The sequence below is a fragment of the Sturnira hondurensis genome, unplaced genomic scaffold (genome assembly GCF_014824575.4).
Source record: "Sturnira hondurensis isolate 20B ecotype Veracruz unplaced genomic scaffold, ASM1482457v3 Scaffold0003693, whole genome shotgun sequence".
NCBI classification, from domain to species: domain Eukaryota; kingdom Metazoa; phylum Chordata; class Mammalia; order Chiroptera; family Phyllostomidae; genus Sturnira; species Sturnira hondurensis.
Window position 1 is genome coordinate 5,397,357 of NW_028076324.1, and position 26,423 is coordinate 5,423,779.

At 43.0% G+C, this 26,423-nt stretch overlaps 1 protein-coding gene across 3 annotated transcripts in view; it reads right to left on the reverse strand.

Annotated features, from left to right (window-relative positions):
• The window catches only part of EXTL3 (exostosin like glycosyltransferase 3), a 62,781-nt gene that overhangs the window by 21,641 nt on the left and 14,717 nt on the right, over window positions 1–26,423 (reverse strand). For 2 of the 3 annotated variants that reach the window (XM_037042207.1, XM_037042208.1), the window contains exon 2: window positions 13,880–16,506. In XM_037042207.1, the coding sequence (XP_036898102.1) occupies window positions 13,880–16,024 (2,145 nt within the window). In that variant the 5' untranslated portion in view covers window positions 16,025–16,506. Of the gene's footprint in view, window positions 1–13,879; window positions 16,507–18,126; window positions 18,219–26,423 lie in introns of all 3 variants that reach the window. The other variant, XM_037042209.1, reaches the window with a different exon arrangement.

Here is a 26,423-nt window from a genome sequence, read left to right on the forward strand (position 1 = left end):
ATCAGTGCTCCGTTACAGAACGCAAACTCAAACTGCCTTTAGGTCCAAAGAAACTGTGGCTAAATTCATGGAAGAAGTGTGCCCAGTCACCCACCACTTGTAAAATCTAGCACATGACTTTTGGGAATGAACGCTGCCACATAATTCAGTGTGAATGAGGATTTCCATTTTAAGCCTTACTCATTTGCTAACTGATTTTCTTGTGAGACCAGCTAAAGCTGCAGATCATTTTACACACACAGTAGACACAGCCTGGGGAGGTTACAAACCGCTCTCCCCAGAGAACAGAGGGTGACAGAGATGCACTGAAATGGTGGCCCCTGCTCTGGGGTCCCCCGTGTGTTCATACAGTTTAAAACCAAACTCAGAGATCTCTGGAGTCTGTGTCATTTCTGACCAATTTTAAAGCTTTTTTTTGGGGGGGTGGTTCTAAAGGTTGCCTATTATACTGAACTTAATTACTTCACCTTTGCGATTCTCCCTACTACTGTACTGACCACATATAAAAAGCTTTTTCTTTCAGGGTGCACCCAGACTCAGTAAAACTGACAGTTTCTGCGTCCACAGCATATCCCAATTCAAAGAATCTCTACCCCAAGTAACCTGTATATGCAAAAAATGTGCAGTATTTTCTTCGTAAAACAAAGATTAGTGCCCAAATAGAACTAGATTGTAATTCTTTAAAACTGTACTCAAGCCACATCTCCATAATAAGCATAGTTTACTACAAAGTAGGCAGCGGCTTTGTTACTCACCTTGCTCCCTAGACTCAGCAATAGGGTGACCATCCTCAGGACTCTGACGGCTCGTTTCATTTGCATGGTCTCTACATCTAATGAGTCCAGCTAATGAGGAACTGTCATATTATTCTCAAAAACCAGAAACAAAGAGAACTTCTTGAGGAGTGGTCTTTTAGAACTCAATTATGAATGAGTCCAAAGGTACTTCCATGACTTCATGAGTATTGTTTCTACAACTTAAAATACTCTTTCTTCTACTTTTCTACCAAATTTCATCTCTCCCTGGAGACCCAGCTTGGAGACTCCCCGCCACTACTGGCCCTTTGTCAAGTTAACCACTCCCGTGTTCTCAAACAGAGTCCTGCTTCAATCAGTTCAGTTAAACCATCCCAGCACTTAGACTCCAGTGAGTCGAGAGGTGGAGGGACCTCAGAGACCTCTGGGCCACCTCTCACTTCATACTTTATGCATCGACAACTAGCAAGTGGCGAAGCTGGGCTTCGTTCCTGACTCCAAATCACTCTTTTTTTTCTGCTAATCTTATATTCATAAATCTCATTAAACCAAAGCCCCATGGCAAATGCATGATTAATTTGTGTAGCATCGAGGAAGAAAAACACTGTTAAATAAGAAAACTCACGCAGTAGTTTATCACTTACAACGTTGACTGTGTTAAGGAGCGTTTCAAGACGTTGCCTCGGCCCCAGAGGAGCTGCTCCCAAACGAAGACAAGGAAGGATCTGTAACGGACTTGCTACTACATAGAACGCACGTCAGGGCTGAGTGACAGACACAGAAACCTGTCTTGCCCTCAGCCCGTCTGACCGTTTAAGAGCCCCTGAGCTGGCAGCCCAGGTCTCCCAGGCTCAGGCACAGAGGTCACACACAGCAGCAGCTACCAGGCTCCCTTCCCCAGGGAGTCAGGGGGTGGCCAGACGTAGTAGAAGCCAAAAACCGACCCCAGCAATGGTAAAAGGCCATGCATCTTAAGACATACCCAATTTCAGGAGGTTAAAATGTAAAACAACATCCACCTTAGAGTCATTGGACTACGCCAGCTGTTCACTCAAACGCCCCCAATGAACTACCCCCGGAGCGTCCATTTGCTTTACCAACATGCCTAGCCTGCACTTAATACAGAATTGCCATTCTGCAGGTTCAGGTGAGCACAGCTCCCCCTCGACTCTAGCTGTGAAGGCACACACTTAAAATCCAGTAGTGAATACACATAGCTCAAAATGAAGGAAAAAATAACTAAAAATTTCAATTCTCAACTATTCCACTGTGGGTTACCAATTTTGTGGGTCAATTTCCAGGAGGATTAGCTACAGCAAAATTCATAACCCAGGAACAGAGCACAGAGCTTCAGGACTCCGAGTGACTCTAAGACCAACAACGCAGGCATCCCCTGGGACTCTTAAAATGCATACCTGCAGGCATATATCCAAAGCTACCAAGTCAGAAGCCCCAGGTGATTGCTATGCTCATAAAATTTTGAGAGGCGCTGGCACAGAGGATTTTAAAAGCCTGGCTTTGAAGTCAATGAGAAAAGCTTGAATTCACACCCCAATTCCACCACTCGGTAGAGGTGTGAACCTCTGAGTAGCAAGCTCCTGCTAAATCAACACAGCACCATGTCGTATGCAAAAGCTGAAGCTGCTTATCAACCAGACCTGACAATCCTATGACAAAAAAGACAAGAAACGGTAACAAAAACCTAAAATGATCACGTGATGCCTAGAACGCAAAAATTTTTGTCTGATTTACAATGAAAATCAAATCAAGAGGACCTGCTTGTCCTTTGAAGACAGACCAAAAGGTCGAATACCAAATGTGTTCTGGCGGAGATTTCATACCCAGTCCATTGAACAGGCTTATTATAGCCCATTAAGAACAGCAACTACTCCGGGTTCCATAAGCAGAGTGTGCGCACTCCTCTGCCTGCCCTGAACAACCCATCTGGGCTGGATGACAGCAAGATTTTCAGGATTAGGCAAATGCAGCAACAGCCGTCAGAACAACAACAAAAGCTTTCCGGATTCACAGAAGCACAGCGCCCAGCATGCAGCGGCTTACTTGTGGTCAGCTCACAAATAACTGCGGTCGGTGAGTCTGTTTTAAAAATTTAGAGCAGTGGTTCTCGGCCAGAAGTGGTTTTTGCCCCCCAGGAGACATGTGACAATATTTGCGAACATTTTTGTTGTTGGGGGTTGGGGGATGGGAAGTGAGCTACTTCTATTTAGCAGGCAGAGGCCAGGGAAGCTGCTAAATCCTACAAAGCACAGGACAGCCCCCCACAGCAAAGAAGGGTCCAGCCCAAAATGTCACAGGTTCCACTGCTGAGACCATGGTTTACAGTCAACCACCAGGAGACAGTAAAGCAAACTTCTCGGAGTAAATGCAGTTCATTAGTTAAGAACAGCCACCTCTTCCCCACAACTGGAGAGACTTCCAGCCTCAAAAACTCTGCAAATTCGCACTAAGATGAAGGTGAGGGGGAAGCTTTCTGCAAGCAGTTTTACTTCAGTGCTATACTGCTTAAAGGCTAGAAAAAGATCAGCATTACCCATTCTGGCACCAAAATTAAAAGGAGAAAAGATGCAAATATTTGTAATGCAGACATGCCCATCAGCATTGGTGGCTAAGTGTTTGAGAACCGGCAGATCTGAAAGTTAAAGAAATGCGTCCACTAGAGTAAGTATATCATGCCTAGGAATGTTCTCATTGTTTGATGATGATGTTTTGTTTGTGATTAAAACAATGGTCCTCGTTCCTTAATGATGGCTATTTTTTCATGCCTTTTGATGACACTTTAGTAACTCGTGAACATGAAAACTTATCTTCAAGGTACTGACCTAACTACTGGTATAACATTGACCAGAATGTAGAGCACAGTGCCCAGCATACAGATGTCTAACAAATGTTTCATAAGTGAATGAGTAAATGAGTAGGAAGCAGTATCCGATTCGGCCCTGCTCATTCTATTTTCAAATATGGAACAAAGACTTGAAAAGTTTATATATAAAAATTCTAAGTATTCAGTATACAGACACCTCTTAGAATTTAATCTAGTTTTCTACAACAACAACAAAATTCCATCAACCTACAACAATCAGGAGCAATTCATTTTCCTTGTCCCACATACAGTGCTTCCCACTGCTGCTTCATTAGTTCTTCTGTTAAACCATCACTCACGAAAAGCTGGACTCTCCACTGTACCCCTCGTCTCATCACCATGGACCAGTACACCAATCACAGCCAAGAACCCTACCATACGCAAATGAACTCAAGTGTATCCAGGATCCAAATAGAATTAGCAACTTCGGTTAACATTCAATTTGATTCTTGAGGGATTCTGGAGTTGATGAATAGTAAAAGAACTACTGTTATCAGGTCCTTTCTTCTAGTATGTTAACACGGCATTTGGCTTCTAAATCCCAGCAGAATCAGCAAATTCACATTAATTAGCCAAGTATCAATTCACATCATAAATTAACTACCATGAAAAATCTGATTCCCAATTAGTTAACAAATATCTCTTAATATCTAAGGGATGGAAACGCAAGTAGTTATTGCTCTTAACAAGAAACAAAGAAACATTCCAACAATTTAGTGAGTGGTAGTTGCTCGAGTGAAGCAGAATAATGGATCTGGATTCAAACGGAGGAACTACCTAAATAAGAAGTCTTTTATGAACACAGTTCATGACTAGTCATTAGCAGATCTAGGTATGCTAGAAAAATAGGACAGGAAGAGATTACGGGAATTAACTCTAGTCAAAAAGTAGACCAAACAGAGAAAACACAAAAATGTGGAACATATCTGAGAGGTAATAAAATTAGGAAATATATGTGGACAATATAAAGCCATACAAACACAAATGCCACCTACCAAATTCGGCAATTTAAATACACTTAATAAAGTCCTTTTTCTCTTTGTGGTCAGACCTTGCCCAACCAAACCCAGCAGTTTTGGTCTCCAGCAATGCACGCACGTCGTGCACAACAGTGAGGAATCCACCCATGCCAAGTGTCATACAGGAATGCAGGCAGACAGCTACTAACTTCTGTCTTCCATCTCTCCCTTTTCTCTGACTTAAAGAAGTGACCCATCATAGAGCTCAGTAACCAGAAATGAGCTCCAGGTAAAGGCGCAGCATCACACGTGCCTACCTGTAAGGTGCGTGAAACAGAGCTTGAGGTGACTGGCTGGAAAGGTGACCCACAGAGAAAAGACAACTGAAAAAGGAGCATGAAATTTCTTAATTTTTCAAGGGGCCCATTCATTAAATCAAGTGATGGGGACAAAAAGTTAGGAAATGCAAAGACAAAAAGGAAAGGAATAAAGGAACACAGTGAAATGGCTTTTCATTTATAACTTAGTTTAGAGTTGGGTCTAATGAAGAAAAAATCCAGATAATTTAAGTTATGTCTGCTTAACTTACAAGAGAAAAAGTTGCCAAAGAGCCCTGTGACACTGTAGGTACAACAACATGCGTTCCAGGTCCACTGTCACGTGAGAGAGCGCACAACACGGTGCCTGCCCAGCACACAGAAAACGCTCGGGAACTGGGGCTCCTGTGACGTGAGATTAGTACTACCTCTTCCTAACCTGTGATCATGTTACTTATATATGTATATGTGTGTGTGTGAATATTTATGTAATCTATACATACATACATACACATACATACATACATACATAATCTCTCTCACACACACAGTGCCTTACCAAGAAACTTAGACTTGGTAAAAAGAAAAAAAGAAAACTATCCACTGCAGTTTGGCATTAGTCCTAAAGCCTAAGTTCTAACTTAGGTATTAACCAGTCAAGTGATCTAAAGCAACAAAACCCTCCAGCCCAGAACCCTAACTTTGAATTAGTAACGAGAGCACTACAAACCAAGAGAGGCAGACATTCCCTAAAGAACTGATTTGCTGCAACGAGTCAGTCATTTATGCAGCATGACTTTGGTGATTCCTTCATACATACAGAGTTTTTGCCATCGATTTCTAGTTAATCGTAGCTTTACCTTATAGGCAGCCCATTCTCAAACAGAAAAACAAACATAGCACTGGCCACCAAGCTATTAAGTAAAATATGGCCACAACCCTCCACCCCACCCAATACACCAGAATTCAGTGAAGTCCACTGAACCTTGCACAATCTCGGACCTGAGAACTGGCCAAGGCTTTTCCCCGTAGATTTGCTTAAAAATCACGATTTTAGGAAATTATCATCTGATATATTCAAATAATATTTTTATAAGTAGAGTGGACATACGTAAAAAATAAAGCATATCAACTTTCTAAGGAATAAGCCTTCAGAATTCTTCACTCCTGCCTGAGGCCTAGCCAGAAGCAAAGCCTTTCAGAGCCCAGCTGGCAGAGGCCGGAGCCTGAATGTGAACAACACAAAGTTCACTACATAGTCTGATTCTCTTCAGGCTTCCTTCTTTCTCCCTTAGTAGACTACAAGGGAAATAGTACTAAAATCACTACCCTGGCTTGACATTAAGCTCCCCAAATGAACTCTCCTTTTAAAATTCTAACATTAAGGGCCAAAGGGAGGGAAAAGGGCAGTGAAAAATAATCTTGTACCTAATGTTTTCATTTGGAAAACAATGGTGCACTGTGGTCTTACCACTTCCACAGAGACCTTGGAGTCCGCTAGGAGATGTGATCTGCTCATCTCTGAACTCACCATCTCTACCAATACTACCCTGATGCACGCCGCCAGCACCCGTCACCTAGGCCAATGCAATAGCCATTGAACTGTTCCTGCTCTTTTCCCCAGAGCCCCACACACCGTATCACTCCCTGCACAAAACCCTCCAGTGGTACCCTAACACACATGAAATCAAATCTACACCCCTTACGATGACCTATGTGGTCCTACGTGTGCCAGCCTCTGCTCTCTCCACCCTTCTCCCAAGCTCTCCCCTCAATCACTCTACCCTGGGCACACTGGGTGTTCTTGCCATGTCTTGAGCATCACAAGCTTCTTGCACCTGCCATTCTCTGTGTGCTCCTCCAGAATTTACATGGCCCATTCTCTCACTTCATTCAAACTTCTGCCTAAATGTCACCTCCTCAAAGAGGCCTTCCCAGGCACCCTGTGTAAATTAGCTGTAACCTTCATGCATAAAAGAAATAAAAATTAAGAATCAAGGGGCTGGCTGACACAAAACTGAGAAACAAGTATACAGTGTGAAGATGAGCAATGTCTTGAGAGAGCAGGGCTACACTCTTAGGGACTGAAAGATGTCCCCTTCATACAGTCCAAGTTTTAAAACTCTAAGAGGACAGATTCTAATGTTCTCATTTCCACAAGGCCACTCTATTTGCAACTGTTTTCCAGAATACCAAGCAGAGTCTGGAAGACATGTTAACTGATCAGAATAAAGTAGTAACTCGAAGCAGAATTTCGGATGGGACCAAGACTCAACAAGAGATAAGCTCCTACCAGACCCAATCCTCCTACAGATGCTAACTACAAACTCTGGAAAAGAATACCAAAAAGACAATTACCTGAAGGTACTAAACAGTGAAAAAGGTGGCAAATTATATAATTTTCTTCCTGAAATTTAGGAAGAAATTACCAACCTGGGGAAAATGACTATTGCTTTTACCCTGAGAGTAGCTCAGAATTCTCACCACACAGGACAAGTCTTTCTAGTCTAAAGAATATAAAAGAGAAGAGTTTGGGGCAACCACAGACCCTGGAAGAAAGAAGGTTCCAGAAAGGAGAGAGCCAGACAGAAGGAGCTCCAACTGTGTACACACTGCCCAGTCTTTGGCCCACCTAGACCAGGTGTGCTAGGTGTTGTTTATAAGCAGAGCAGCTGAAATCTAAATTAATTGCCTACTAAAACTGAAATATCAACACTTTTCAGAGAAATCAAACAGAATCCATAGTCTTCACAACAGAGTATTCATAATGTGTAGGAATGAATATAAAGTTGTTTGATGTACAAATAACCAGAAAAATATGACTTAGACCTTGAGAAAAAAGAAAATTGATTGAAACAAACACCCAAGTAATCCAGATATTACAATTAGTTGTTAAAGTAGACAAAAATGTTAAAGTAGCTATCACTAACTATGCTCGATGAAGTAAAAAGCATACTCAGAATGAGAAAAAAAAAACAGGAAATCTCAGCAGAAAAAAGAAACTATTATTCTAAAAGCACTGAAATTTGGGGACTGGAAAATACAGTATCTGACATTTATAACTTACTGGACTATTTTAATTGACTAGATTAACAGTGGGCACAAAAATCAGTGCCCTTGATGATGGGTTAACAGAAATTATCAAAATTGAAAAAGAGCCCTGGCTGGTGTAGCTCAGTGGATTGAGCATGGGCCTGCAAACCAAAAGATTGCTGTTCGATTCCCAGTCAGGGCACATGCCTGGGTTGCAGGCCAGTTCCCAGCAGGGGACCTACAAGAGGCAACCATACATTGATATTTCTCTCCCTGTCTCCTTTCCTTCCCTTCCCCTCTGAAGATAAATAAATAAAAATTTTTTAAAATGAAAAATATTTTAAAGAAATGGACAGAGACACTGAGAACTGGGGGACAACATCAAAATGCCATTCGCCTGTATATAATGGAGTCCCCAAAGGAGAGGAGGAAAAGAATGGGGGAGAAAAAATTTTACTTAGAAAAAAATTTACTTAGAAAAAAATCTAAGTAAATAATACATTAAAATTTCCCAAAATATGATAAAAAACATAAATTGACAGATTCAAGAAGCTTAATGCACCCCAATCAGAATAAAAACCAAAGGGAACCATACCAAGGCACATCATGCTCACACCGCTAAAAGCCAAACATAAGGGAAAAAAGTCTAAAAAGGCAACCAGAGAAAAACTACAGGGAAACAAAGATTTGAAATCCTGACATATCATCAGAAACAATGGTGGCCTGGAAACAGTGGAACTTCAAAATGTATGAAAGTGGTGGTCCCCAGGCAATTAAGGGGTTTTTTCAAGGCTACCCTTCAAATCCCTTGACACAATACTACTCTCCATTTGACTTCCGTTAGATAGTCTTTGTCGTTACACTCCAGGAGTTAAGGAACCCAATTCAACTTTTTTTAAAAATATATTTTATTGATTACACCATTACAGTTGTTCTATTCCCCCCCTTCATTTCCCTCCACCCGCACACTCCCTCCCCCACCATTCTCCCCCCCCTTAGTTTATAACCACATGTCTCAAGTTCTTTACATTCTATTTCCCCTACTATTCTTGCCCCCCCCATCTATTTTCTACCTACTGTCTATGCTATTTTCTGTGCCTTCTCCCCCCTTCTCCTCCTCCCACTACCCTGTTGCTAACCCTCCATGTGTTCTTCATTTCTATGGTTCCACTCCTGATCTAGCTGTCCTCTTGGTTTGCTTTTGTTGTAGGTGTGGTTGTTAATAACTATGAGTTTGCTGTCCTTTCACTGTTCATATTTTTCATCTTCTTTTTCTTATATTAGTCCCTTTAACATTTCATATAATAAGGGCTTGGTGATGATGAACTCCTTGAATTGGATCTTATCTGAGAAGCACTTTATCTGTCCTTCCATTCTAAATGAAAGTTTTGCTGGCTAAAGCAATCTTGGCTGTAGGTCTTTGGATTTCATGACTTGGAATACTTCTTTCCAGCCCCTTCTTGCCTGTAAGGTCTCTTTTGAGAAATCAGCTAACAGTCTGATGGGAACTCCTTTGTAGGTGACTGTCCCCTTATCTCTTGCTGCTTCTAGGATTCTCTCCTTCATTTTAGTCTTGGCTAATGTAATTATGATGTGCCTTGGTGTGTTCCTTCTTGGGTCCAACTTCTTTGGGACTCTCTGTGCTTCCTGGATTTCCTGGAAGTCTATTTCCTTTGCCAGACTGGGGAAGTTCTCCTTTATTATTTGTTCAAATAAGTTTTCCACTCGTGGCTATTTCTTTCCCCCTTCTGGTACCCCTATAATCCGGATGTTGGAACGTTTAAAGATGTCCTAGAAGTTCCTAAGCCTCTCCTCATTTTGTTGAATTCTCATTTCTTCATTCCTTTCTGGTTGGATGTTTCGTTCTTCCTTCTGGTCCATTCCATTGATTTGAGTCCCAGTTTCCTTTCCATCACTATTGGTTTCCTGTGCATCTACCTTCATTTCAATTAGTTTAGTCTTCATATGTTCCCCTAATTTGTGACTATAATCAACCAGTTCTGTGAGCATCCTGATAAACAGTGTCTTGAACTGTGCTTCTGAGAGGCTGGCAATTTCTCGGTCGCTGAGAGTTATCGACTCTGGGACTTTGAGTTCTTCTTGCGCCATCTTTTGGGCTGTTCGTGCCTGTTCTGTAGCAGGATCGGAGCCCTAAGGTGTTCACTAGAGCAGGGCAACTAAGTCGCTGGATTGTGACGTTTATGTGGGGGCGGGGTCAAAGAGGGACAATGGCGTCCCAGCTGCCACCGTCACGGGGCCCAGGCATTTCGTCCCACTGCATGCGAGTGTGCCACCACCGTCAGCCCTCACCCCCTGGGGCCTGCGTGGTCCATCTCACTGTGCACGAATGTGCGACCATGGTCAGTCTGTCCCGCACCCCAACTGGTTCCGGGCTGCCTGCGCACCTAGGTCGGGGGATCTGTCCTGCCCGACCCTGCTCGCTGCTGGCTCCGCCCCTCTTACCGTCCCCGTTGAATGGTTAGATGTAGTCGGACTTCCATATAATTCAATTTTCTGTCCTTTGGCTGTGTCTTTGTTCTCCAAACCTTAGTTGTATTCAAACTTGGTTGTGGGAGAAGGCACAGTGTTTCCACCTATGCCTCCATCTTGGTGGAAGTCCCCGATTCAACTGTTTACAAAACAGGCATGGGATAGAGAAAGGGTAGTCACCCACCACTGCCACCTCTGCTCAGAAGCCCCACACCATTCAGATGAGATATTCACTTCAACTGGCAACACTACACCCATCTCTCTGGGTGGAATCCTGTCACCCTGCCCAGGTCCCATCCCATTTGAACTGAAATTCTCTTTACACAAAACATTTGGGGCAAGAGTGTCCAAGAATGGTGTCAGTGAATATCACATTTACTCCAAGCCAGATCTGATTAAGTTTTCCCTTTGTTATGCAAACTATGGTAACAAATGAGGAATTTTAATATATAAGTCTCAGTAGGTAACCCTAAGGTAATCTCCCCTACTCAAACACCTAAGACTCAATAGGTTTCTACCCAACAAATATCTAGCATTTATTCCTACTGCCTACATGGGAATCTGAGCATAAGAGAAGCACAAATGGTGCAGCATTTTTTGAAATGACATGTGGGTTCCTGAGTTGATTCATTCAGCCAATATGCTCATTTCAAATTATTCTTCCTGAAGGACTGAAATCTAAGAGATTGCCTGGGAACCACCCTGCTGCAAATTTTATCAAGACCTGGTAACTAATGTCATGGATAGGGTACGTCTGCATCCTAGGTGGGAAAATCACTCTGAGATGTCTCATAATACCACCATTTTTCCACAGAGGAGAGAGGTGCCATTCTCCCTTAGCCCTGATACCTGGGTAGCGCTGGCTCTATGCCCACGAGGTCAGCAATTCAACTGCTGCCCCAAACACCTGCCTCTCTTTAATAGAAAACACAGTCAAAATATTTAGAGAATGAACTAAAATTCTCTGGTTTGAAACTGTTTCCTGTTTTTCAAAGAACAAGAAAAAACTTGTACCTCTAATAGGAGCAAGTTATTCAGAATGCCGTCCATTTGGAAAGTGTCTGGCATTTCCCACTAGTTACTGTGTTATTGCAAAGAGTGGTAATCAGAGAGGACTACTTATTTCCCACCAGAGTTAAAAGGAAGGATTAGTTCTGGCACGTTCCCTGATGAATTTCAGTCATTGTTAACGGGGTGGCATCAGCTCCTCTACATCCCTACCAAATTCAAAGAAAACTCGGGAAAAATGGAAAACAAAGGCTGCTTTTATTCTACCTGAGCAGCATCTACCTTTCGCAGAACAATTTTTTTAAATTGCAATGATGTTCAAAAAGTTGTAACTGAGAAAGTTAAAAAAGTGAAATTGGGAAGAAGCCTATAAAGAAATCTCATAACACTTTTCTTGATATAGAAAATAGATAAATTCTGGGATCAAATATTTTTAGAACCCTACATGGTCTTGAATAGACTTGGATTATAAATTCGATTAAACAAAATACAAGAAAAGACTAGCAGCAGTAGTAAGCAAGTGGCAGCAGTAGTACGAAAGAAAATTTAAAACAAAGATGTGCATGGAACACAGGAGGCAGTAACGGCTATGACACAAAGGGAAAAGGATACTGGAGCCTTTATCAAGGAAGTGAGTGAAAGCTGTCCATAATACAGGCAACATATGCACACTCCTTCAACGTAAAGGAGTAAGTAGGAAGCAATAATTGAGCATCTTTCTAGATCCCGTAGTTGTATTATTTTGGATTCCTCTTTAATCCTGATGTCAGAGAAGTTCATTAATTTACCAAGGTCACAAAACAACAACTCAATCCCAGGCCCAAACCCATACTTTTCTATTATAACATGCTGCTGCTTAGAAAATGCTGGGTTGGACAAAAAGTCCATTTAGTTTTTTCCATAAAATAAAAGATATATTTTTCATCAATAACTTTATTGATTTGGATATTTTAAGTATGTCAGCTATTTCCCACGTGGTATAATGTTGATTATTCTCAATTAATGTATTGATTTGATTGCTATCAGCTTCAACTGGTCTACCCGACCATGGAGCATCACCCAGCAAGAAATCCCCAGCAAGACACTTCAGAAACCACTTCTGACACACTCCATCAGTCACAGCAACTTCTCCACACACTGCTTTTTGCATTTCAGCTGGGTTTTCAGCTTTCTTGAAAGAATAAAGTGTAATATACCAAAAATGTTGCCTATTTTCCTTCCATCTTCAATATTCAAATGGCTACACAAAAATTCACTAATTTTGATAAAATTTTTTTAAATGCATACTGAAGACAGCTGTCACAATACAATCCAACAAAATTGTTTCGAATGAAGTTAAACACAACTAGGTGCTACTAGAGCCATCTTAGCCAGGAAAAAAAAAAAAACTTTTTGGCCTACCCAACATTTCACATGAATTAATTCCTCAAATACATTTTTAAAAAACTGTCTAGCCCAGACACTTCCCTTCCAGACAAATTCTTCCTAAAAACTACACTAATTTTCTTAAGCAAGCTTCTAGCAGCATATGACCCATCAGAATCCCTGCCCTTCCTTGCTACCTTTTTCTGGAAAGTACCTATGTTGTAGGGTAAATAATTAGCAGTTTGCTTAAGACTTGCCCTAAGACCTCACATTTAACAGAAATGGGTCAACTTGTAGACTGTCAAATTTACATCAGAAGAGGGCTAAACAAAGTACCCAGAACTAAAGCCCAATCTTGCATATTTGGCTCTGTTTTTCCTGTAAAACACAGCATCCTCCCATGACAAATAAAGGCTGAGAAAGAACCTACACGAGACTACAGTAAAGGTTCAGGATCCCCAACCCCCAACATAGAAACCCCACCTCTGGTCTTCCAAAAGACTTCCATAATATCCTGGTGAATGACACAGGTTCTCTTCCTAAATCCTCTGGGATGCGATTAAAACCACAGCTTCTAGAATCAGACATACTCAAGCTCAGCTCCTCCATCAGTTACCTCCATCCTTCAGCTCCTGATCATTACTTTGAGCAAAATAATCAACTTCTCTATCCCTAGGTTTGAACAGATATAAAGAAATCACAACAAGTAATGACATTAAGTTCTAGAAATGTAAATTACAGTGCCCAGATCATGAGTGCTTCTTAAATGTTGGCCTTTTGTCATCAATCTCATCATCGCCTTTGTTATCACACGGAAGAAACCTATGGGGGTAACTGAGGGGGTTTCCTAACCCTCCATGGGGCCAGTATCAATTTCCACTCTGGAGAGTCTGGGAAGATTTAGGAGGTAGCAGAGACGGAATGGGCAAGGCCTGAAAGGAGCAAACAAATTTCACTGGGAAAGAAACTGGATAGTATAAAAAAGTGTGTATATACCTATATACACACAGACAGGGGATTAAGAGTAAAACACCATCTCATGCAATAAAACAAGCTGCTCATTTTTGTTACCATGATGGGGACGCCAATGTCAGGCCACAGAAGGTCTTCTGACGGTAGCTTGGGAGAATTCCACACCACCACCACCTTGTTCAGGTAAGGGAGGCCATTCAGTCTCTCTAAAGAGTTCATAAGCACCTCCTCCCGCTCGTAAGTCAACATCACCACCGTGAACTGCTCCCGTGGAACATTGCCTCCAAGTGCTGCCTGAAACTCTTTGCCAGAACCCCCAGCTCCACCACCAATCGGCCGAAATCCAGTCCCTGAGCCCAAGAATTTGGCCTCAGAGGGTAACACCGGGTCAAAGGGTGTGTGGGGGAAAAGATGGAAAGGCCCTGGGGCAGAGTTCCAGCTGCGGTAAAAGTCAGTGACGGTCAAAGTAAAGTTGCGGAGGTATTTGGGTGAGGCATATGGAGGCTCAGTCTCCACTGGCCCCAGGTCCAGGTCCCCATTGTCAGCCATGTTGGGGTCAGTTCCAGCCGCCTTGCCTGACCGATGGGGGATCTCAGCTGCTGCCTCTTCCCGGATGGGAGCGGCTGGGATCTGTATGCGAGTCCTAATCATAGCCAGCACGGTATTGAAAATACTGTCAGCAGTTGAGAAGTAAGTCTCCCAGAGAAAGCGGCCCTGCCGTCTCATAGCCAGCAGGTCACTGTCCGAGAGACTTCGTAACAGGAAGTGGACCTCGGTCACACGTGGCTTGGGCACCACCAGGGCTGCCTCATTCCACTGCAGCATGTCCTGATAAGGAAGCTGTACTTGCTCCCCCAGCACAACTGGGACAGCACCAACCTCCAGGGCTTCGAAGAGCCGTGTTGCACACCCGGATGAAATCACCAAGTGAGGATCCCCAGGAGTGATAATGAGGGCAAAGGTGGAGAGCTTCAGTAACTCCAAGCGGTCTTCCCGCTCCCCACACAGTGCCCACTCAGTAGGCAGACTGGGTTTAGGCTGGTTTTTGCAGGTAAATTCTACCAGGACCTGATCCAGCTTGCTGTCCTGCACAGCCTTTAGGGTGGCAATGATACGATCATCATAGTCGGCCGGGGGGTCCCCCTCCATTTCTTCTTCGAAGGAGCGGGCCTCCTGAAGGCTGGATCTCAGGGATTCAATCTTCTCACCCTGGAAGGTGAAGAGATATTTGCGCTTAACTGGCACCTGTGGTGGGATTTCCATGAAGTTGGGCTCCGACATGGCATGGACTAGTGGTGATACTACCAGGTCAAAGCCAGGTCTGTACTGGGCAGCATAGAACGTGGACTGGGCCACCATGGCACGGCCTGTACTGACATTATATAGTAAGTTCTGCGTGTCTGACTTCCGCGACAGGCTGATGACGACATGGTTGTGTCCATCTGTCCGCCAGTGTGGTAGAGAATACAGCTGCCTCTCCAGTTCAGCAGGCCGCAGAACTGGCTCCTGCATCTCTCCCACTAATACCACATAGAGGCAGGCAATGTCCGCATTTTCCGTAACATAGACGTTGGCTCGTACTGTGGCCTGAAAAGCCTGCTTGACCAAGGGATCCAGGTAGCTGCCAAAGGCAAACTGGTCACTGTCATAAACATAGACCGGAAATCCAGAGGTGAGAGGGCAGCGAGAATAATCAAAACAATTGTGCAGCCGACAACCTCGTATGACCTTCGGGGGAGGAAGGCCAGCATCATCCTTCTCTGGGAGCAACCGGATGGGCAGAGAGAGTTTGGGCTGGTTTTGGGCCATCAGCTCCTTGTAAGAATGCTCGGTCTGGCTAATGACATTCTTAAGCTGAAGGAGGTCCTGTTTGGCATTCTCAATACTCTTCTTACAGGCTTCAATCTTCAAGTTCAGCTTGGCGATTTCACTGTTCAGCTCTTGCCTCTTGGCTTCCAGCTGCAAGAGCTCTTCGCTTACGGACTCTCGAATTCGGCAAAGATCCAGCACATGCTTTACCTCGCATAGCTCATTACCGGCCCGTGGGCCAAAAATCCGCTTGCCGGCCTCATCGGCCTCATCCAGAGTGGTGAGATAGTAGTGAGCAATGAGGGGGAAGAAAACCAGAATGATGAAGAGGGTAAAACTGAGCCACGTGAGTCGGATACGGTTGGACCACCGTAACATCCAGGTCTGACCTCCATTCCCCACTCCCCCATTCCGCAACATGGTATAACCTGTCATGAGTTCCTCTGCGGCTCTTGCCCCCTCTGATCACGTTGGGTCACTCGCCATAACCGTGAGTTTGTATTAGACAAAACGCAATCTCTTTTTTACTCACGCGTTTCCATATGAGTGAATGTGCTCCCTGTACAAGGCACCAAATAAAACGGAAATTTCATTTTTCTCAGCTGTAATTGAAGTGGTCTCTGACCCTGTTCCAGCAGATGTCAAGTTCTGGTTGTTGATGAAAGCACATGTCCTTACGCTTTGTCAAGTGGTACGAGGTGCCGCATCGCTGATGAGATGGAAAGGAGGAAGTTCCTGATGATGAAACCCAGGAAACACATCCTGGAATCAGACAGACTTCTTCAACAGCCATAGCTCTTGTTCCTTGGTTTTGCTGACTGACAAATATGCATAGTTACTACTCACAGTTATAAAGTAGCTGGTTCGGACAAAAATAAATGCCAGCCTGTTGTCGATGTCATTGCCAACAATCAGGCCTACAAAAGAAAGAGAAGCATGTCAGTCTTGAAGAGATTATGTTCAACAACCCTGCCCTCCCCCAGTGCATTTCTAGAAAATGCTCAAATCTTGTAAGATGGAATATTAGTGTGTGTCTCACAGAACATTTTAAGTCCACTGTAGGTTTTAATATGGCTATTTTTACATGTGGTTAATAAGAAATGGATAAGGATAAGTCCAAAACCAGCTTCAGTTTTTACACTCATACACACACACACTCTCACACACCCTTCTTCCTTTTACACTGGACATCCAGCAGCATTAGAACCCTATAAAATGATGGTCAACTACATTCAAGAGGGCCGAGATGCCTGCGACAGCGTGTTATTCCAGACTCAGGCAGCATGTTCAGTTGAGAAGAAACACCTTCTTATCCAGCCTTGGTAGCTACTTTCATTCTTAACATATAAGTCTCCTACTGAACTACTTAAACACATACACACACACACAAAACAAGAAAACCTCTTCATGAAGCTCCACTTGTTATATTCAGAGATGAAAAGAGTGGAGAACTCCTTAGAGCGCTACCCAGTAACAGATGCAGTAATCCAGAGAAAAATTTATTTCCCAGTTTGCTTCTCATTTATCATCTGTTAGACACCATGCGCTCCTTAGAATATAAATAGTAACTGTGTCTTCCAGAAGGAACATTATACTTAGAAATGAAGGGCACTATTTCTTATCCTTCAGAGGCAGATTTGCTATCAGACCTTATGCCTCGGTTTCCTGAACTCCCAAAGTGGAGATAAGTGTATGGAGATAATAATACATTGCGTTGCTATGAAAATAAAGGATAAAGGACATGAGGGTACTTCGGGCTAATAAATCTAGGAACAAGGTTCTCAGTCCTGTTCTCTTACCAAACTTTACTATCACAGGCTACAAAAGCTTTTGCATTTACTTTCACCTCAAACTCAACATACCTAGCACTGAATTTACAGTATTCTGTGCCAAAGAATACCTCCAATTTCATACTCTTAGCATGTCTAAAACACACCGAGTGTAACTGTGAGACATTCTAAAGTGTCACGTACCCCTTGGTCTCACAAGCTCCCTTTAGCCTGAGAGAGAACACACACGGGGCACCACCAGAAGGCAGTATAAAATACGTGGTATTTCACAGGCCTCACTCGCTCCAGCCTCTACCTTTGTTGAAGGCGTATAGCTATGAAAGGTTTGATAGTTTTCTCTCCCTTTAAATAAAATGAAAAGTTCTTGACAATATTATTAGAAGGCTTCAGGTAAGTTGAGCAAGAGATAAAGACAACAAAAACCAAAAAATATGAGTCATGGAAAAAGCTTAATTTGGATGATCTAAACTTGGATAATTAATAGCTGACCAAATATCTCAAAGACTGTAGGTTATTATGTCCACATTGGGTCCACGTTTAATATTGGTTTAATATTAACCAAATTGGTTAATAATGTGGAAATATTAACCAAAAAGCACTATCCTTTTTTAATTCAAATGTTAAAATCTCCTTCTCTTTTCAAAAGAACATTCTCTGCAGTTGTGATCAAATCATAACAACGAGAGTGGGCTGAGGAAAACGGGAAAGGTATAATCAGGGCAGCTCAGCTGCACGCTCCCTCCTTACCGAAAGATGCAGGACCCTTCCTGTCTCGGACTCAGCTGCCTTACATCTGAGCGTGTAATTTCCTGAAATAGTGAACTCCAGAGCTTGCTGTCCTGGCAGAAAATAAAAAAGGGACAAGCTATTAGAAAAAATACTTAATAACGAAGGGTTTATTAAAGAATTTATTTAGTGTCCACTACAAAAAGGCTTCCCTAAGGTGACGATATTAATGTCCAAAGAAAGACACTCTTCTAAGTGAGAATGGGCGCGATGAATCAGTGCACGGGGACAGCAGACAAACCGGCACTGTCACAGGCGAACCATCCCCACGTGGGGTTATCTGTTTATGTGCTCAGAGAGGGAATCAATCACCACACTCAAATACAGAGGTACACACCGAGAATTTACAGGGAAATGACTTCGTAGGAATGGGCTGTGCAACCCACAGGGCAGGGGTGAGGAGTGCTGGGGCTGCAGAGGAAGCCAGCCCGCTGCGGACGGCGGGGGGACACGGGCAGCAGGGCCATGGACGGCGGGGATCCGGAGGGCGTGTTACATACCGCGCTCTCTGCATCAGAGATGTTCCAGTTTCTCCTGTTAAAGGCTCGAAAGTATATTACACGGGGTCTAAACAAAATTTTTTTAACAGTCATTGGAGACAGACTGCTTTAATCTCACCCTGCTGCTGCCACCAACTTACATATAAACAGCTAGAAGTAGAAACAAATATTCTACTGGAAACCGGTATTTCAACAGTGATTAAAAGAATTTATCCCCACCAGATTCCATCTCTTTTACCAAAACAAGGTGAAAGTGTCACTAACGTCCCATAGCATGAACTCTCTTTTCTAAACAGCTAATTAAATTAGTTCAAGCACAAAAGAAAAAGAAAACCCTCAGTATCTCTTCTGTCATTCTCTGGAAAATGACGGTGAAGGTAACACGATGCAGGAATAAGTGTCACTGGAACATTGATAAGGAGCAATTGCCAGAGAGTTTTACTTCAAAAGCAAGGCAACAGCTCACTCCCGGCCATCTGCCAACGCCTAACTTGTCAGCCCCACAATGCACTCGACACACAGCAACCAGAACCACCCTCTTAATACAGGAATTAGACCACGACCCCCCTCCTTAAATCTCTCAATGGCACCCACTGTACCCCCAGGCTCTTCCCCACCAACCCCCACCGCCCACCCAGCTGATCTCCTCTGCCATCGCTGTTCCACTTGCTCACTCAACTCGAGCTACATGGGCCTCCTTTCAGTTTCTCAACAATACCAGCTCTTTACTGCCTCAGAACCTTTACACTTACCATCCTTCCAGTCTCAAACACTATCCCCTAGATTTTCCTCTGGTTACTCTCATCCTTCCAACCTCAACTTTCTTGATACTCCCATTAAAGTAGGCTTTCTCCCTCCTCGACACTGTGGAGGGACACAGCTGTGTGACGGGACCACCGTCTGTCCTGAAAGCCGGACCTGGTCCAGCATGGAGGCCGAGTTCCACAAACCCCCTTAGAGGCTGTCTGACGGTCACCGATGTGCGCTCTGACATAAATCAGCGCCCTCCCCTTGCCTCCTGCTTTGTGCTGCTTCCTGGACCAGGTTGTTGTCCTGACCTGGTCGAGCACATACAGTCATTTCTGTACCTTGCAGCATTATGTACTAGTACCTGTGACTACCCCCCACTTCACCTGTATAATTCTTTGGCACCTGCCAAGAGGCGCGGGGATCCATTGCATCTCGCAGCTGCCAGCCACGCCTCGTCTGTGACTCTTCCTGAACGAACTCAGTGACCTCACCACCAGACTGGAGCAGCTGGCCTCTTTCACGCTTTCGCTGCCCTCCATTTACGGAGGTAGATTTTCGCTCCCATAGCTCTTCCTTGGGTCTGCGTGCACTAAAAGGCACTTTCTAGCAGCAATCTATTGTTTTCTTTAGAATAGTATCTTTTCATTTATTTATTTATTACCTACCCTCCCCCGCAAAACCTAATCCTGGAGGGCAGGAAAGTGCTTGGCTCACCACCGTACTCAAGCACAGGGCCGCCACACTGTGGGTGCTCTATAAACACCTGGTACCTGAACGAATCCCACTGCCGGTCACATCTTCACTGTACAAACTCTCAGCTTTTCCCTCGACTTCCCACGAAACTGTACTTCCTGGTGTTTAACCTATTTCCTTGGCTTACTCTCCTGTTGTGCTTTGCTGGCTCCCAGTCTTCTTCTTGGCTCATCTAGACAGTGCCCCCAAGGCTTTCAGCATCATCAGTAATGAATCCAATCACGTAAGTGACGTCAGCTACCAAAGCTTCTACTCCAACCCTAGGCTTTCTACTTTGCCCTTAGGAGACTGGCACTGCCAACGTCCGAAGGATGCCTCTCCAAGGAGGTTACTCTGTGATGGCAAAGGCTTCCCAGTAATTTCAGTTCCACCCGCAATACTACACTCTTGCAGTCTCAAACTAGAAACAATATGATATACAGGAAAGAGTAAAGACCCCAGAGCTGACCAGACCTGGACCAAATCCCAGCTCTGTAAGCTATTGGATGGTCAATTAACTATTCTGAGATGCAGTTTTTCCATCAGTAAAAGATAACATTCATGTTCAGGATTGCTCTAAAAATTAGAAACAGTAAATAAAATTTACCCTCCACAGTATCTGATACAGTGTAGTTAATATGTATATGTATATATGTAATTATATAAATATATTAACATATTTATATACATAATTATATAAATATATATTTTTATATAGTAGTAATATGACCTATCTCCTGACTTTCATGTCACTGTTGACTGATATGTTAACTCCACCTTGTTTTTATGCTCTGAGTATTAGCCCTTATTATTAACAGAATTCATGCTTGTTTCAATTCACCCATATATTTACCAATGTCCTTGCTCAGAATTCCACTCCTTTTATATTTCATTCCTTCCCTCTGGTTGTTGCATTTTCCCTGACCTAGTTCCTTCAGTGAAAGTCTGTTGGTGCTAAACTCTTTATTTTATCAGTAAATCTTCAATAATGATCTACCAGAATATACAATTCTACTCTAATGATTCTTTTCTTTTCTTAGACCCACACTGCAGAATCCTCTGGATTCCATCACTGCTGCTGAGAAATGAGATGTCAGTCTAAGTCCTGTGCCTTGGCCCTAATCTAACTTTCCATTCTTACTCCTCATTAAGATCTTCTCATCTTCGGAGTTCTGCACAAGTCTACACATGGAATGGGGGGGGGGGGGCAGACACTCAGCTCTCATTGTACTTAGATCTTGAGCACTTTCCGATTCATGTTTTTCACTAATCTAGAAAATTCTCAGCCCCTGTCTCTTCAAATACCTACTGTCCCCGACTCTCTCCTTCTTGAACTCCTATGAGATGACCAGATATCAATCACATCTCTTTCCATTCTCCATTTCTTTAAACCTGTCTTTTATATTTTCTCTTTGTCTTTTGTGATATCTTTTGGAAACTTCCTCAGAGCTATCCAGTTTGGGGGTCAGGAGATTTTTCAGTAAACAAGAGAATAAATATAAATATTTTAGGTTCTAGGGATCATATATAGTATATGTAGAATATTTTCTTTTGTCTGTTTTTTTAAATAACCCTTTAGAAGTGTTAAAACCATTCTTATCATGTAGGCTATTAAAAAGCCACAACCCAGATTCACCCCACAGTTTGAAAACTCCTGATCTACTACATTAACTCTTCTCCTCTGTCCAAGCTGCTGTTTATCCTGCCCACTGGGTTTTAACGCCAGTGACTGTTTCATATTTGCAGAGCCTCCATTGGCTCTTTGTATAAAATGCCTCATTTTTATGATGACACCTGGTCTCGTGTTTTCTATCCCTTCTCTTCACATGTTTAGTTTGTTTTATCAGCTGATTCTCACTTAGAGAGGAACGGTAGAGTGTTTCCTCGCATGGTTGGTAATTCTGTATTCACTCTGGGCAGCGCTTTTATTTCTGGGAAACTATGTGGTCTGGGTTGAGGCTATGTCCCTCTAGAACAGTTTGTGTTTTCCAGGCACTTCGGTCCCGTCACCCACCTTAGACCACTTTGTATGTCCCAGCCCTACCGGTACTGTAAACTTGAACAATCTGTAAATTTGAACAAAACCCCTATGCAGGGAAACCCATGGTCATGAGTGCTCAGTGGTTTTTCCTTCCAACGACCAGCCCTGAATCCATGAGAAGAAAACCATCTCCATGTGCTCACGGCCAAATGCCTTTCTAGCCCACCTACTCCCTTAGTGAAGGTTCAGCCCTTCGAAACTCCACACTCCTCTGGCCACACTCTTCTCCGGCATCTCAGCGCTAACACTCCCAAGCCCAAGGCTTTTGCTCTCGCCCCCCTGAAAACTAAAACGCAAGTCACTAAGACTGGCAAACACCCTCTGGGGCTGTCGGGCGGATGCTCCTCAGCTTTGCAATCCCCAGGCTCCCCTGACCCCACCTTACTTTGTTCATTTTAATGAGGATATACCTCTCCTCCTTGAGAGCACAACATGCATTTTGCAGCAGGGGATTTTTATACGTATTTATCTAGTCTGCTGTTGTGCCAAAACCAGAGATCTCTTCCAGTCTTTTGTCTATGCATGAATAGGTATCTTCTGTTCTTTTTTGTAATCTGACTTTTTCACTTCTATTCAGAACAGTCTAACATCCCACGTCGTTAGACACTCGACTACGTGATCACCAACAGTTGCGCATCACCCACAATACAGAAAGACCATATTTCACTTAACCAATGCCCTTCTGTTAGACATTTAACTTGTTACCAATCTTTCACTGCAGTCAACGCTGTAACAACTGTTCTTGCAGCGATCTTTGCAGACACCCCTGCTTATTTCCTTAGAATTTTCTGTGAAATGCTGGGTCAGAGCAAGAATATCTTACCCTCTTTAAAATTACTGTCGACTAGAAAGATGACCATTCAGTCTCCCACCAACAACACAGAGCGCGTCCATTTCCCAACAATGCACCAGTCACGGCGTGACAGAAGCGGTTCTTACTCCCCACGTAGCCACCTGCTCCCCTACATTTCTCATTCACTCTGTCGTGGAGTTTGGTTGGAGTCATACGACTAGTTCTCACCAAAAGAAATGCGAGCACAAGTCACGTGTCACTTCTAGTACAAGGCAGTTAAAAACAAGTATGGACTCTCTTCTTCCCACCACTAGAGAGACTAAAAGCAAAAAATTCTAAAACTTGAAGTAGCAAGAGAGAAACCACTCATACCCTTGAGTCACTGCGGGAGGGCAGCCACCTAACCCACATCAAATTGTGAAGTGAGAGAGAAATAAACTTTTATGTTACGTCACCAAGATTTCTGAGTCTACTGCTAAGGTTAAGCATTAATTAACTTAATCCAACTGAATGTCATTTTTTAAAAATCCTCACCTGAGGATGTATATGTTCACTGATCTTTACATAGAGGGGGAGAAGGGTGCCGGTGAGAGAGACATCAATCGGTTGCCTCCTGCAAGTGCCCAGATCGGGGCTCGAACCCACACCTAGGCATGTGCCTGACCAGGGAACAAACCGCAACCTTTTGGTGCACTGGACAGTGCTGAACCAACCGAGCCAACAGCCAAGGGCTGAATGCCATTTTTTAACCTGACAGTTTACTTATAAAATGTCATTCTATGTTTTCATTTACCTTCTTTATTACTGGAGGTCAAACAATTTTTGTTCACTGATCATCTGTATTTCTCTTTTTATGTACTACCAGTTCATATGTTTTGCCAATTTTTCTATTTTTAAAACTGCTCTTCACCACATTAGTCCCCTGATTACATCAGTCTTCTGCTTTACTTTCAAGACCCTCTATAATCCAGGTTTGCCCTACCCGTCCGCTGTGTGAACTGGGCCATGACATTCAAACCGTGATGCTTTTCAAGCACTACCGCATGCATGGAAGGAGCTAGCTCAAGCGGTGCCTGCTCTGGTCTTCCCCATCACGCTCCACGGCAGCCTCACTGACCAACACTTGGAATGACGTTCCTCCTGCTTTCCACTCACCCACTTATCCTAAGGGTCCATTTAAAGTCTTCCCTCTTTCCAGGAAATCCAGGAAGCTCAGAGAGTCCCAAAGAAGTTGGACCCAAGGAGGAACACACCAAGGCACATCAGAATTACATTAGCCAAGACTAAAATGAAGGAGAGAATCCTAGAAGCAGCAAGAGATAAGGGGACAGTCACCTACAAAGGAGTTCCCATCAGACTGTCAGCGGATTTCTCAAAAGAGACCTTACAGGCAAGAAGGGGCTGGAAAGAAGTATTCCAAGTCATGAAATCCAAAGACCTACATCCAAGATTGCTCTATCCAGCAAAGCTTTCATTTATAGAAGGACAGATAAAGTGCTTCTCAGATAAGATCAAATTCAAGGAGTTCATCATCACCAAGCCCTTACTATATGAAATGTTAAAGAGACTTATCTAAGAAAAAGATAAAAAATATGAACAGTGAAAGGACAGCAAACTCACAGTTATTAACAACCACACCTAAAACAAAAGCAAACCAAGAGGACAGCTAGATCAGGAGTGGAACCATAGAAATGGAAATCACATGAAGGGTTAGCAACAGGGGAGTGGGAGGAGGAGAAGGGGGGAGAAGGTACAGAGAATAAGTAGCATAGACGGTAGGTAGAAAACAGACAGGGGAGGGCAATAGTAGGGGAAATATAGAATGTAAAGAACTTGAGACATGTGGTTATAAACTAAGGGGGGGAGAATGGTGGGGGAGGGAGTGTGCGAGTGGAGGGAAATGAAGAGGGGGGAATAGAACAACTGTAATGGCATGATCAATAAAATATATGAAAAAAAAAGAAAAGTCTTACCTCTTTCATAAAGTCTGCTATAGCTACGCTGGATTTTTCAACTCTCGAAACTCCCAGTATCAGGGAATGCAGAACTTCATTGTTTATTAGTTTCATTGAAAGAATTTCTTTCTCTCCAATTAGATTAAAAACTCCTTATAGGAAAATAATACTTTTATCACCACCTTTGGAATCCTGCTACAGAACACCACAGAGTTCTGGGTAACTGCTCAATACATAACGACAGTTGCAAGTCTTAGTTTGCATTTTCATTCTCAATCAAGTTTGAGATTTAGAGTCTATACGGTCTTGGTTCAAGAAAAATAAACACTGTAAAATAAAAAAAATTTCACATCTAAAAAGAGGCTTGAAGGCCACTGGACATGCAACTAGACTACCCGGCTCAGGATGCAGCCTTGAAAATTTAAGAACATTGCATCGTTTCCTCCTTATAGTGATGTTGAAAATCCCTACCTATATCCAGGGTTATTTGGGGATTGAACAGGATACAGTACAAAAAAATGTGTGGGCCACAGCTGAGCAGTGCTGACAGGAAAATCTACATATGAAATGCTTACAATAAAAAATAAAAACAAAGTCTCAAATCAACAACCCTACTCCTCTAGGGTTATCATAGTAGGAATTCCACTTTAGTTCTACTACGATAACCCTGCTATAGGATTACTGAGTTATACGCTAGCTCCTACTTCAAGAATGTAGAAAAAGAATAAAGTAAGCCAAAGCAAAGAAATGATAAAGAGCAGAAATCAATGAACTTTGAAAAAGAAAAAAAAAAACAAGAGAAAAATCAGTAAAACAGATTGTGGGTAGCAGTATGGAGTTACCTCCAAAAATTAAAAATGAAACTGCCTTATGACCCAGAGATTCTACTTCTGGGAATGTATCTGAAGGAAGCTGAACCACTAATTCGAAAGAACATAAGCACCCCTAAATTCACTGCAGTATTATTCACAATGGCCAAGATTTAGAAGCACCCCAAGTGTCCATCAGTAGCTGAGTGGGTAAAACAACTATGGTATGGTTTACACAATGGAACACTACTCAGTTGTAACAAAGATCATTTTACCCTTTGCAACAGCATGGATGGACCTGGAGAACATTATGCTAAGTGAAATAAGCCAGTCAGAGAAAGACAAGTACCATATGGTCTCATACATGGAATCTGATGAACAAACCGAACTAACAAACAAAACAGAGACAGACTCAGAGGTAGAGAACAGGCTGACAGCTCTGGGGGCGGGGAGTGGAGGGATCCAGCACAAAAGAAAAAGGATTCACGGACTCGGACAGCAGTGTGGTGATTGAGGGGGACAGGAGGTGGGTGGAGGTGGAAGAGAGTATAAGGAGGATAAATGGTAATAAAAAATACAATAAAAAATAAAGAAAGAAAGAATTTTGACAAACCTGCAAGACTGACAGAAAGGGAAAAGAAACAAATTACCAACATCAGGAATGAAACAAGGACTAAA